Genomic DNA, 14831 nt, shown 5'->3' on the forward strand with positions numbered 1-14831 from the left:
GCTCCAGCCCTCCCGCCTGCTGGCAGCCCCTTTCTGAGGGCGTCTGCCCACCACGCGGAGCCATACGGGCGAGGAGAGGAGCACTTGACGGAGGAGCGTGCCACGAGCCGCTCACAAACCGTCCCTTGTTCGGGGCTGTTGCTTCAGCCCCGATGTACCCCGCGCTGCTACAGAAGCGCTGTTTCACTCAGAGCAGCGTTCAGCCCTCTGGTGAACGTAAGCCATCAACCAGTTTCGCTCGGTTTTACGTCCAGGAAGCTAAAAAATAAGGAGAACGTTAATGGTGGGGGTGTTTTCCTGAGATACCACTCTTCGTGACCACGTTTTGAGTGAAAAACCCGTTTTCCCACAGTCACTGCCACCACCCAGCTGAGCCGGTTCTGCAGTGCAGGTCAGGCTGAAGCTGAGCCGCTCTCCTCAGCCCGGCCTGTGGCGCTGGAGGGGGGCACCTCCCTGAGGGGGCCACCTTCCTGAGGGGGGCACCCCGCTGAGGAGACCCTTCCCTGAGGGGGGCACCTCCCTGAGGGGAACACTTCCCTGAGGGGGCACCTCCCTGAGGGACCCCGGTGGGCAGCAGCCGGCCCATCGGGCCTCACCGCCCCTCTGGAGGCCACAACCCCCCTCATGCCTCAGGTTTCCCTTTCGTAGCACTGAGATTTACCGGCGGCTTGTACAAAATTTGACAAAAAAACCAGCACAGAAATCCACCCTTTATTCCACGCATCGCTCCTGACGGCGCCGGCCCCACACCAGGCCTCTCTCCCTGACGGGATGGCAGCGGTTTGCCGCGGGCACGGGCTCACCCCAGCCCTCAGCGGACTGGCTCGGGCCCGGTGGAGCCGGGAGGGCTGTGGAGGCGGCCAAGCGGAGACCAGGCTCCCCGCAGGGCGGGCGGCGGGGCGGGCCCGGGACACCCCTTCCCCCGCCAAAACCCCGCCGCTCCCGCTCCCGCTCGGGGCGGCGGCGGCGCCGCGCAGCTCCTCTAGGGGGCGCGCTGCCCCGGCGGCCGGCCCGGGCCGGTCGCGCGCTGCGAGGGGGGCGGGCCCCGCATCAGCGGCGGGAGGTGATTGGCGGATGCGAGTCTATAAATACGGGCGGGCGGAGGGGGGACAAAGCAGTCTGCGCGGGACCGGCGGGCGGGCGTGCGGAGAAGGGGCTGCGGCACGTCCCGCGGCTCCTCCACTTCCACCTGGCTTTTTTTTTTTTTTTCTTCTTTTTTTTAAAAAATTATTTTTATCTTTTTGAGGGGAAACCGGGTGTGGGGCTTTTTTTTTTTTTTTTTTTTTTTTTTTTTTTTTTTCCTTCTCCTCTCTTTTGTGGTGGCCGGCCGAGGGACTAAGCCGAGATCAATGAAGGAAAGAAGAGCGAGCCAGAAGTTATCGAGCAAGGCGGTGATGGATCCCAACCAGAACGTGAAGTGCAAGATCGTAGTGGTGGGGGACAGCCAGTGCGGGAAGACCGCGCTGCTCCACGTCTTCGCTAAGGACTGCTTCCCCGAGGTGGGCCGGGGGGGCACCGGGGCTGGAGCGGGCTGGGACCGGGACCGGGGCGGCGGTGGGCGCGGGCTGACTGTGCGCTGTCTCCCGGCAGAGCTACGTCCCCACCGTCTTCGAGAACTACACGGCCAGCTTCGAGATCGACACGCAGCGCATCGAGCTCAGCCTCTGGGACACCTCGGGTGAGCGCTCCCCCGGGGCGAGGCGGGGAGGGGGGGGGTGGTAAATCGGTGAAGGAGCGGCAGCCCCCGTCGGTCCGGGAAGGTGGGAGGTGTGAGGGGGGGGGGACACAGCAGGAGGCCGCCCCCGCAGCCCCTCACCGCCGCGTCGTGGCGGGGGTGCCTGTCTCCAGATAAGAGCGGCAGCTGTGCGAGACGGGCGGCTGCTCCTGGCGTTTGGTTTGTTTGGTGGTTTGGGTTTTTTTTTTTTTTTTTTGTTTAATCTGAGGCATACTTTAGCGATGTACTTGACTTTTGGGGAGGGAAAAGGGTGTGGACGAACCTCCATTAAGCGATTTGTCAGCATTGCAGGGGAAGGCAGGCAGGGCAGGGGTATGTGTTCGCACCTGCCTGACTGGAAAGAGCTTATCTGAGGAGCTCCAGGGGTACCTTTGCTCCTCCGCTGCTGTGAAACCCTGCTTTACCTAGTAGATGAGTGAAGAGGTGTTTATATATGCTAATGGTAAACTACAGCAGCTTACATTGGGGTTCCTTGTGGCCTCCTTAATGCCTGTTTGGTTCTTACAAAATGCAGTACTTTTTTTTTTTTTTTTTTTTTTTTTCTCCCTGTGTTTTAGAGAGGCTTTAAAGCCAGGAAGGATTAGGGAGGTGCGCATCTCTGGCCCTCTGAGGATGCAGAGGGAGCCATCCATTCTTTCTTACCATGGTCAGTGCTTAAGGTCCTCCTTATTTTTCCAGTTGTACCATCAGTGGCCATGTCAAAAACACCAGCTTACGTGGTGTGAGGTTCTAACATGTCTTAGATCTCACGTTAGGCCGGGAACTCCTCTAGCTCCTGCTGTCGTTGATCATTGGACTAAGCTTACTGCCAGGGTGGCGAGGATGCACCCCTGAACTTGCCACCTCGGTGCTGGAGAGGAGTGTGGATAGCCAATGTGTCTCTGCTGCTCAGTAGCTGGGCAAGAGGTGGTCAGGGGGAATGACAGCATGAACACGGGTGTGGATCAACATTATTCTGCAGAAGTAGTTGGAAAACAGCTGGAGGAACTTGTCAGAGCATGCCACCCCTTTTTTCTTTAAGCACGTTCTGTAGATGGCTTGTTAATGTTGAATGTGGACCCAGCAGTTCCTCCTAAATACAGCAGCAGTCCTTTTACAAGTACCTTTTACCATTAAAATGTTAATCCCTTTTTTAAAAAAAGGAGTTAAGGCAGCGAGTTGGCTTTCTTTTTGCTGTTGAGGAAATGATTCCAAATTCTTGCAACACGATTACTGGGAAAAGGCAGTCTCTCTGCCCACAACCGGTATCAGCGTAGCTCTGAACTGATTTTTTTTTCTTCATCTTAGGCCAAGTAAGACTTGCAGACTTCCAGAGTGTGTCTGGCCTGAGCTTTCATCCTGATTACTAAGCTGGATGTAACAACCTGGAGTAAGGGCTTATTAAAAATTAATAGTTATTTTGGAAAATTTTATCTTTAGCTATTAAAATACAACACACTCGCTGGTTAAGTTGTTTGACATGGGAAGGTTTGGAATCTGTACGTCAAAGGCTGGAGACACCTGTGTAATGAAATCTTCTGTAGCACTTCAAAAGACAAAAAGCAGTGGAAGAAACACCTGCCAGCCTTTGCGTGTGCATGTCATCCTCTCGGGCCTGTCCTGGAACTAATAGAAAATGTGACTGAGTCAGAAGCTTAAGATCAAGTGGCTAATTTATCTGGAATCTGAAACCGAAGAGGAAATGTTTGAAAGATCCAGTGCTTGGTCTTGTGAAGTGTTACTGAACAGTGGTTCCTCTGGTTCTGGGATTCAGTGGATGGGGAATTGTCTCTCCGTAAACAGCCCTTCTCCCAGACTGCAAGAGGAAACACTACCCAAACCCATTAACCCCATGCAAAAATCACATCACAGATAAGAGACATCAGAAGATAAGATAGTGTTGTAGCATTATCTTAAGTTCTTGGTAATTTATTTTTTACAAGTCTTTGTCCTAGTCCTCTGCTGAGTTAGAATAAATGTCTTAATGACATTTTCAAAGCAGGACTAGTTCTAGTTAACTTGAAAATATGACTGATTAACTGCCAAATACTAATGGAAGATAATGTCCCTTGCAAGAGGAGAGGGGGAGGTAATGTCGAGTCATTCGAGGTACTTCAGTGTCCTTGGGGGGGAGGGGGGAAGGGCACTTTTAGCTGGGTTTGATTGCAGTATACTGCAGATACTTTCAAGATGACTTGATCAGCATTTAGAATCTGTCTTTAACCCTCTTTAACTATTTTCTATCTGGGAGCGTGCCACAGGCTGCCTTGCAAATTAGTCCCTAGCTTGAGTTAAAGTAAATGTCCATGGTTTTTTGCATTGAATCCTTTGGAAGGAAGGTACTACCACTTTGAACATTTTTTTTGCTTGCTGAGAAAGATGAGGAAAAGCTGTAGGCATTGGTTAAAATAGTCTTGTGTTACGGTGAGAACAGGCCCTGCTGTCGTGGTTTTGGTTTACAATCCTTTATGTAATAGTAATGTGCTTACTAGAGGACTCTTTAAGTACAAAATGTAGAGTGTCACGCAGTTGATAGAACGTTTCAAAGCTAGCTGTAAATTTATTGGGAAGTTTTTGTTGTATCCTCACATAGAAATATGGGACAAAACACTCTTACTTGTAAGGGTGGAATGGGAAGGTTCATTATTCAAATATTTTCTGGTACTGTCTAGTTCTGCAAGTCATTATACAGATTTAAATTAGCCACAGCGTTAAGGAAAGCACTTGCCAACTTGAATTTCAATTGGTTTTTGGACTACCAACCCTTCTTTCAGAGCAGGAATGTCTGGTTGCAATCTAACTACGCCATAAATTATTCCACTCTGTGGTAACACAGTATGGCAGTCATGAGCTGTGTGCTTGCTCTTTGCTAGGTAGAGCATCAGAAGTTTCTTCAGGTTAAAGCTTCGTCTTGTAGTCTCACGGACACTGAAGAGTGCTTCTGTGTTAGACATCTTCGTCTGCCACAGGCGTTTACAGAGTTTTGGGCTTCTTCCATTAAAAGCGATTGCTTTGATATTTATATTTCTTGCTAGGACAACAGCAGCTGTGGCACAGAAATCACATACCATTAATGAGGTATACATACCTGTGTCTCCCTAAACGTATTTTAGGTTTTTTTTTTATTGGTTGAGTGGTGGAAACTGTGCTGGATACTCCAATGAAATAATTCTCAACAGGGCCAGAAATACTTAGGCACTGCTGGGGATTAGCACATAATTAAATCCAGAAGGGCCTTAGAGCTTTAAGTCGTTAGCTTTGCTGTGATTTGAATGTGTACAATGTATTCAGTGTCTGTATAGAAACATAATATTAATTATAAAGTTTTGTGCTGAAATCTTTCCGAAGACAACTCAAACATAGAGGGATTAAAGTTACTATTTCCCCAAGTTCTCTGGCAGTAAGCATTGTAAAGGAAATGTCAGATTTCTGTCTTTGCCTTCCAATTCACTTGCAAGTTGGCTGTATTGACCATGGGATTTTTTTTTTTCTTTCATGGCAGAGAAACAGTAACTAGTCTTCATAGTTGGTTATTTTTTCCCCCTTTAGGGGGGAAATAAATAGAATTGTTAGCTGGGAATGCCAAGTCACCTACCAAAGTCCTGTTTGAGGTGTAAACACTCAAAATGCCATGAATATTGTGCTATTCCTGTGCTTGGAGATGATGTGTTCTAATGATAGTCAGTGTACAAAATCACCTGTATTTTCTCCAACATGGCCAAGATGGATTTGGAAGGAGGAAAGCCATCAGCAGTGAATCAGCTACTTAGAGCAGCCACTGCAGTACTTGGTGTTTTTTTCTATGTAGCTGATAATTAGTGAGCCCAAGGGTTTGGGAGTGAGAATGCTGCTGTTCATCTGTTGTTCTTTCAGTTGACTGGAGTCCAAAAGGCTACAAAGACTAATGCCTGATGGCTGCTTGGTGGTGTGTAAATAGTAAAGTCTTGCCTGCTACTGAGCACCGCTTCCCTGAGGGCCTGCGGGCAAGCGGAGGCTGAGCAGCGCGGCGAGCAGGAGCTGCCCGGGATCAGCTCCGTAGGTGGGACTTGGGGCTGAAACCTCCTGGTTGGAACTGGTGGTGCCTTTGGATTTGGCAGACCAACAGGGCTTCAGCTCTCCGTGACCTGGCAGCTTAGAGTGGTCCTAAGCCATCAAAAAATAAAGTGTGCTTTTAATGATGTGCTGCTGTTATTTATTAAGATAGCAGCATTTAAGCCTGAGCTTTGGTATCTTCCGTAGACCAAAGCCAACCGTATTGCTGGTGAGTGGTTTTATTTCAGTTTAAAAGCTGAGCTGATGTTGTGCTTTGCATGCAACATAAGGTTTTAAAAATACGCTATTCTCAATGTTTAAATTATTTTGGTATAATTTATTTAAGCTGCCAAACAGATTAAAAAAAAAGGGGGGGATTGCAGCTGGAATATACTTCCACCTCAAAGTAAGATGAACTACAGCATTATCAGCAATTCCTTGATAAAACTGAGAAATCATCCGTGTTGTCCTTGACAAAGATGCTCTATTTTGTAGGAAGAGAATCACAAACACAAATAGGCTTATTTTTTTTTTTTCCACAAGTACCGTAGCTGTAGCTCTGCCTTCTCCTTCTGTTTTCTGGGGTTGGCATGGCTTCAAATCTGCAGACTAACTTGAAAAAAGAGCGAGCAGCCTTACTGGGCTGTGCTCAAGTTGTCTGCTCAGACTTGAGCCTCATTCCTGAGATTCCTGGCTTCTGAGGGTTTCTCTGGGCGAAGCGATGAAATGCCAGATTGAATAGGCTCGCACAGCGAGGGCCGGAGCCCCTCTTTATTTGCCCAGTAATAAAGGTTCAGTTATTGCTGTTGAATGAGACCAGGAAATTTCCTTTGTTGGTACTGCAGCCTGAGTAGTTTAAATGGTTCCCATTTGTTCTGCCACACACTACCCTGGAGAAAAGGAGGTGTCAAATATTCCTCCTCGCTTGCATCCGACTGCCTATAAAAGTGCGCTTAGTCTAGCTCAGCACCTTTAATCTGAGAGGTTCAGAAGGAAAACCTGAAGAGAAAAAAAAACCCTCAAAACAAACACAGCTACAGCTGACACAGTGGAAAGGACTCTCTGGGCTGGAGGTGGTGACTGTGTGTATACATAAATACATGCTGATGGACATATATGGTGTGTTGTATCCCTGAAGACTGGTGAGTGAGAAGATAGGTATGTGTCTAAGGAATTAGTTTCTGGGTGAGGCTTTTTTTTGAGACTCCTTTCTAGCCAGCAACCATTTGGCCAAGCATTAATGCTCTTCCATCCTGCCCTTACTTGCTGGAGCTGGGCAGGGAGGTGTGCTAGCCAGGCAGCGGGGGCAGCAGGCTGTGCTTTGGCCAGCTGAACACCACAGAGCAGCGCGGGTGGCTAGTTAACAGCACGCTGCTCTGCACTTCGGCTGTCCGGGGCAAGTAACTTGGCCCTGGGGCTCCTGGATAAATAACTTGGCCCTGGGGCTGCAGGATGGAAGCGCTGTATTAGCAGTGCTGGAGATAGCTGGGGAGTAATTAGTAGTGGAAAATGCTTATTGATAGTCACTGCAAGCAGAGCTGAGCTCATAGGAGTAGTTAACTACCGGTCAGCTCAGCTCGCTGAGATTCCTTTCTAACATGTCATTTACTGCGGAAGACAGCTAACTGTTTTGTGAAGAGCAGTTTTTGACAGCTGCCTCTTTGTTAGATTGACATCATTTATGAAGATGAGCATTTGAATAGAATAGTCTCGTTGAACAAATTACCTTCTGCTACCTAGTTTGGTAATGCTTCATTCCCCATGTGTTACTCTTCATTTCAAAAACAACATTCCTGGGATTCTTTACTCCTTCCTTCCAGTATAAGCTGTCCAACTGAAGTCATCTGCGATACGTTCACACCATTCCCCCGCTCTGCTTTGTGCAACAGCATGAGCTGTCTGTCAGTTAAAAACTTGTGGAATTTCTCTAATCCGGTTAATAGTCTGCTCAGCCTCTGAGACCTTACAGCCAATTAGTTCTAGATAGCTGGAAAATTGGTGATATAATTAGCTGATAACCCCAAAACTCTTGAAAGCTGTATTCTTGTTGCATATATTCCATGCTGTATTTTAGGTTCAGGAGAGAAAAATGCAGAAGTAAGACTACATGACTTAAGAAAAGGCATTTTAAGTTGCAGGCATGCGTTTTAAAGCCCAAGCCCTTAGCCTCTTGGAGCACTTAGCTCTTTAAGTACCCTTCTAAATCAGAAATGCATTTTCCTCAGTAAGTGAAACTTCAGGAGAGGTAAGGCCAAGCTGAAGGGTGGCTGAGTGACTGGAACTTCCTGGGAAAAAGGAAGAATTTTTTTTTTTTCCCCCCCAAACATATTACCAGATTCACCAGATGATAAAAATGGGATTTCTGACTCTGGAGATTATTTGGAGCTCTGCACATCGTGACAATTCTTAAAACAGCATATCCCTTAACAGCTCTGAAAGTTAAAACATGCACAAAGTGCAATGCTGGACCTATTTCTGCTCCATCACGTTACTAGATTAGCTTTGATGTCCTTGATAAAAGTTTGTTTTATGGGCTAAACATAAACATTTATTGCAAGCGTACATTGGTTTGCAGATTGGTGAGGCTTATTGTGACGGATAACTTGTGTGCCTGCCTACAGGACTGGGATTCTTTCCTGCTGGAGTACTGCAACAAATGTTTTAATTTGAAGCAAGAGTTTCTTCTAAAAATTGCTGATATCCATGACAACTAAAGATGCTTTTTGCGCTTGGAACTGTTTGTTTGAAATTCAATGGTAGAAGAGTCAAAATGGGTTTATTTCAAAACTTTCTGCATTTTTTTTTCCCATGAAAGTGCAGCTGTGACATAACCTGCTTTGAAGAAGCCTTTTGGAAGTCAAGGGTTTGTTCTCAAAGTCAGATCCCTGCAGGTTAATGCTGGGACTTAAACTCGGGCTGACCTGATTTCAGTTTGCCTTGTTACTGGGGGCATCGCAAGCTTTTGGTGGGAGATGGATCACTGGGGTGCCATCGCTCTTAATTACTTGGGAAAGCTGTTGCTTTTGTAGGTGAGAAACGAAAGGGAAGTGGGGAAATGAGCAACTGCAACGAGTGTTTTGGGAAGACAGTGCTATTGAAGGAAGGATGGTGGCTGGGTGCTATTAAAGAGCTTCACTGAAAACCTTTCTAAACTTCCTGAATAAGCTTGAATGACTGCAGAAAGCGAAAAATGCGAATTAATAAAAATGTTGCTTGTTTCCCTCCAGGGTCTCCTTATTATGACAATGTTCGCCCGCTCTCCTATCCAGATTCTGATGCTGTCCTGATTTGCTTTGACATCAGTCGGCCAGAAACTCTTGACAGTGTGCTAAAAAAGGCAAGTGTTCGACAAACATTTGAATGCACAACTGTTTGAGTAGCTTGTCTTTAAATCTTTGAAGAGTGGTGCTGTTTCCTACATTGGAAAATTCCGTTTGTTTCTTTTAATAGAGAGATAAGACCACGCTCTGCCCTGCTAGAATTTGAGATCATTTGTTTGAAAGGGATGAATGTTAATTGAAAACAAAAACTCCCTAATGGACGCTCAGGGGTGAAGTAAATTCTCATTCCTCAGCCCTTAGACAGCAGTGAATTGTTCAGGGTGGTGTGAGCTGCAGGGCTGGGTGCAGCAAGAAATTGTCTGTCACGTTATATTCGTATAACAGACAGGATTGAGAAACTTTGCCATGTTGCAAAGACGGTTAAAACGTGCCTGCCAAGTGTTTGGACTTTTGCCACGTCTTTATGTAATTTCTCAGCCTGAAGTTAGAAGGAGCCGGTGACAAATGCCTCTGGAAGCCACCAGAAGGCTTAGCGGTGGTGTAGAAATGCAATTCCGCACCGAACTTCAGAATTTTTCCCAAACTCAGCGATTTGAGATTCAGCGCCAGGCTTCCCCCGAGTTAAAACGTGGAATCTTGATAATCAAGCTCTGTGTTTGCGCCGCGGTCCTGGTCCCCTCCTTGGTCACTGGGCATGACTCAGCTTTGCAGTGCTGTCTTTAAGGCTTCATGACCTGAAGTTCCTTTTTTTCTGTTGCTGGGGCCAGTGATTCTTCTGTCACTGGGAATAAAGTGGCATAGAATGCTCTGAATAGTCTACAGAAAACACTTCAGACTATTCTCTCAGCTACTGACTGTGCCGACAAGCATCTGGAACAGTCTCTTTCTTTTCTGTCCCTGGTAATGTTGGTTACTACACTGTTGCTTAATTCTCTAAGAGTTTTGGGTTTAAAAGCATATTATCCTTAAGTTATAGGGATTGTAAGGTCTGTTCTGATTATGCTGAAAAACTTTTGGCTTTCTTGTGTTCTCAAAATAACCGTGTAGAGGGGGAAGAAACCCGAGGAATACATCCAAGCCCTGTCTGAAGGGCTTGTTGCTGGTTCACAATAGCTGAACCCTTGACAGATTCTTGCAGTTCTAGGGGTGAGGATGTAGCTGTGAGCCAATATACAGCAACGCTTATTTGGCGGTCGTACAAGACCTGCCTCTGTAGCTCCATCTTGAGGAACCATCGACTGTGGTGACACCAGGTTTCGTTGGTTCCTGTCTGCCCATGGCTATGGCTGGGTGTCTACCGCTTGTGAGGAGCGACAGGTCTGTAAGCCTTTACTCATGTAGGTAAACAGTCTCAATTCATTCCCTCTTGGTAAGTAAGTTGGTGGAATTAATGCATGTACGAGATTGCGAGATTTCATCCTTGACCAGATCCTGCTGGAACTAATGCCTTTAGAAATTAGCTCGAAGGTAGATCAAACTATTACGTAAGAGTATTTCCACATGAAATGCCATGACTTACTGAACTTCATCTTGTATTTATCGCTTCTCTGCCTTGAAACATTCAACTACCGAAGTCTAACAACAGCCTAACCTTTTACAGTGGAAAGGTGAAATCCAGGAGTTTTGTCCGAACACCAAAATGCTCTTGGTGGGTTGCAAGTCGGATCTGCGCACAGATGTAAGCACGCTAGTGGAACTTTCCAACCACAGGCAGACGCCTGTGTCCTACGATCAGGTATGTGCCGCATCCTTCGCTGTACTTGGGGGTGGAAGACAAGACTCTTTTCTACCACTGCGGCCATCTTCATGGACAACTTCTCCCCCTGTTGACACGAGTGCATCCTAGAAGTCGGATGCGCCTACTCTAGTAGTTGCTGGAGGTGAATTTGAAAACTAGTATGAGTAAAGGCACAGCCTACCCACAGACTGGATGGAGCAGAAAGTCACGCAGCCCCACAGCGTGTGCTTTAAGCATCGTTGGATTGTAACCTTATTGGTTGCAAAGGGCCTTTAAGTGAATTGAAAATAAACTTACTGCTTTTCTGGGCCTACAGAGGCCAAAACAGTAACTGGGGTGTGACATGTCGTGTTTGTTTACTAATAAATTGGTAAATTTCTTTTTGTTCAAACTTAACATTTGAATCTCACACATTTGGCTTCAGCATCCTACAAGCATCGCATATAGTCTGGCCCCTTAAAAATCCTGTTTCCTGAAAACATCTTCTGTGGAAACACCTTGTAAGTCCCTCTGAAGGTGGCAGCAAATCCAGAAAGCATCGTAATTCTTGGCAGCAGTTCTCTGCTGCTGGGGAAGTGAGAAGTTTGAAGCCAGGCATGAGAGGATAGAGAAATGGAGGTGAAAGGAATCAGGCCATGGGAGAGGAGGAGGCAGAGAACAAGGGAAAACTGGTCTCTGAGGAAAACTTCCCCTTATTACTCACACGTGTGTATCATGCATTGCAGCTGAATCACAGAGGTGGTTTGAGATACACCCTGCAGGGTGTAAGAGTGAGAATGGTACCTCCAGAAGCAGCTTTACCTGTTGGGTAGATCCTGTGCTATCAGCTTTTGACGTTTTATCCGCAGTCTCAGGTTTTCCAAACCAACAGCTCCTAATATATGATTGCTAATTATACAGCTTCCTACGGCATGTTTAAATTTGAAAATGCAAAGATACCATAAACTGAGTATCTTGATTAAAATACAACATGGGGTGTTGTTCTGTGCTTTAGGCTGGTTATGGTGTTTTTCTACACTTTGCTCAGTAAAACATCCCTCTATCTCGGACAATTTTATATGAAACTAAACACCAGTTTTTTACCTGAGTCTAAACCAATTCAGAAGTGTCCTTAAATCCCGGTTGTTGTGGAAGATGTCATCTTGGTTACAGACTACCACTGTGGTGTGTGTATATATCCATGTTGTTCAGCCTCGGAGCTGTAATTTTCCATGCTATTTTTCTTTGAATATTAAACTTCAGAGGAAGTACTGTCTGTCACTTATTACATACACAAGTGCATATATTATATTTTTTACAGTATGTCAGTAGAATCACCAAATCTCACCCCTTTCCATAGGTAGTGATCAAAAAACCTACTGACAGGTGAGTTTGTCCCCTGGAGTTGAAGACTCACATGGTGTCACAGCTTAGCCTGTACCCCTTAGGAACAGGAGGCAGCTGAAGACAAAGGGCTGAGCCAGAAGCTGTTATTACATGGCAGCCAAAGGGGAAATTGTCTGTGTTACAGGGAAGCTGGTACGGCAGCAAACTCCCATAATTTCGCCTGTACTCTATGTAAGCAAAAGCTCAGGCTGAGCAATGGTGGCATCTCTTGTGGTTGCCAAATCCCTGGTGGCATGGAGCAACCCCGTGCTCTTCCTGTGCTAATTCTGGGGAAGGGGTCCTCTGGGGTCGAGATGCACGGCTTGTTTTTTAAGATTCCCTTGCCTTGCTAAGTCGATGTGGGATCAAAGAGCTGGGTGGGGTTCCCCCCATTCCTCTTAAGCTCATGAGGAAGCGTTGGGAGGATAAAGCCAGTTGATGGTGACACCCTGCCTCTGGTGTGCTCGCCAGTTTCCAGGCAGCTACACCTGAGCAAACTTTTCTGAGGCTCTAAGGTTTGGCTGGGCTTGGTTTGTAAGAAAGAGTTGAGGTGTTTAACCACGGGGAGGGCTTGTCCTACAATACCCTATCAGCCACTCCCCCTTACAATTGATAAGGAGATGGCTGCATCACCGCGGTGTAAATAGTGAGTACTGGAGACCTGGGTCCAGATAGGTAAGTGCCATCAGCCTGGCACCAGAGCGAAGGGGAGGGGTTGGACTGACTTGTGCCTGTGTCTCAGGCCCACGAATATGTGAGAGTGGCCCATCAAGGATGTGGTTGGATTTCGTAACTTAATAAAAAGATTGATCCCTCAGAAGCAAAATTCCATTGAAACAGCTCCATTTCTTCACACAATGCTGTATTGTCTTCCAGTAGCAAAATCCACAACAGGATACTGGGGTATTGGCATCTGCTGGGGTCACATCTTGTTTTACTTGTGCTGCTGGAACAAATACCCCTGCTTTGACTTTTAAAGCACTTAAAACCAAAATAGAAGGGCTTGTGTAACCCCTAATGCCCTTTTTTCTTTTTGTTTCCCTGTACCCTAGCTACAGCTTGATACAACTATCCCTGACCCAGAAACCCACAGCACATTTCCCTACGAACTTTGCCCCCTTTGGGGAGATGTGACACGGGTTCTGCTCCAGGTCGGGGCCGTGCTGGCTAGCCCTTCAGGCAGTCGGAATCCATTTTCTTTGGAGATAGCAGGCTTAAATCTGGAAGGGGCCGGGTCCAGACCTTTCCCAGTGAGCATGTGATTCACAGATGTAAGTTAAGGTGTAAGGGTGAAGTTGCTAAATAGATCCCTCTAATACTCTTCGGGCTTTCTGTGGTTGTTTGCAGGTCACTGAGCTTATCTTCTCTCTTCCAGTTTGTATTTGTCAGCGTAGGAGATAGTACTTGGCTACTTGTTGAATGCATCTTGGAACCAAAGTTCTGTTTATTTTGCAAAATTAGCTGCTGGCGGTAGCGCTGGAGCTTTAGCTTTGGTTTTCACAGAACATTGTGTGTCAAAAACAGTGCTGAAAAGTAATTGCACGGTTTGCTTTGGCTCTCAGCGGAAACTTGGTATTGATCGCATGTTCTTTTTTTTCCCCTTAGGGTGCAAATATGGCCAAACAGATTGGAGCAGCTACATATATCGAATGCTCAGCCTTACAGTCAGAAAACAGCGTCAGAGACATTTTCCATGTTGCCACCTTGGCGTGTGTGAATAAAACAAACAAAAATGTTAAACGAAACAAATCGCAGAGGGCAACAAAGCGAATTTCACACATGCCTGGCAGGCCAGAACTTTCCACAGTGGCGACGGACTTGCGAAAGGACAAAGCAAAGAGTTGCACGGTGATGTGAAGGACCTTGATTTCCTGGAGGAGGAGGAGGAGGAGGAAGAGAGCGTCCGGGAGGGGTGGAGGCTCAATGAAGTACACAGCCACGTGGTGTTTAATGAGTGGCTCATGCCAGTGCTTTAATGGAGACTTCGCCTGTTGTGTGAGACTGTACTTAGGAACTGAGCAGCGAGAAGAAATGGCTCTAAATGAGGTGGCATCAGGAAATGATACGTTGAAGAAAATGCCAAAAAAAAAAAAAAGGGAAAATGTTTGAATGTGCTGAGAAAAAGAGAGGGTGAATGGGAAAGTAACACTGCAAAGAGGAGAGATGTCATTGACAGTGCTTGTTTCTTTTATTAACGCTCTACTCCTGGATGCTACCACTTTGATTTCATTAAAATAATACTTTAATGTTGTTTTTTTTTTTTTTTAAAGACGACGTTATTAATATGCCCTCCTCATTACGGAACTATCCCTGTGACCTTATAGTTGGTTTTCCAAAGGATATGATCTAATTTTTTAGTAGCTCATCGTTAAAAATGGAGAGTATAACCGGGGCCTGTGCGTCACCTAGAGGAAAACACTGTATGTGAGAAGTCTGGAGTTTTGCCTTCCTGAGGCGGCAGCACGACCTACATTGGAGCGCGTCGGCAATGAAGACAATGGCCTGAAGGTTCCCAGTATTACAGGGGCCCCTCGCACTGTGGAAATTAAACGGATCAAACTGGGGTGTGGGGGGCAAACTGCCTGCCCCTTGCAGGACTCTGACTTTCCATTCCTCTTTGTGATTGTAATGTAGAGTGGAAAGGATCTCCCGTTCTGGTGTACTGTATGGGTGTGTCGCTGTAGGTTCAAGTGAAAGGTGC

At 46.5% G+C, this 14831-nt stretch overlaps 1 protein-coding gene across 1 annotated transcript; it reads left to right on the forward strand.

Moving 5' to 3' along the window:
- The first annotated feature begins 1349 nt into the window (after positions 1–1349).
- On the forward strand, positions 1350–14207 carry RND3 (Rho family GTPase 3). The gene is made up of 5 exons (XM_086465003.1): positions 1350–1499; positions 1591–1678; positions 8974–9083; positions 10628–10762; positions 13736–14207. Exons 1-5 carry the CDS (start codon positions 1350–1352, stop codon positions 13985–13987), a joined length of 735 nt encoding a protein of 244 aa, XP_086321129.1. The 3' UTR covers positions 13988–14207.
- Positions 14208–14831: the final 624 nt, after the last annotated feature.

The sequence above is a fragment of the Leptosomus discolor genome, chromosome 5 (assembly GCF_034619465.1).
Source record: "Leptosomus discolor isolate bLepDis1 chromosome 5, bLepDis1.hap2, whole genome shotgun sequence".
NCBI lineage: Eukaryota > Metazoa > Chordata > Aves > Leptosomiformes > Leptosomidae > Leptosomus > Leptosomus discolor.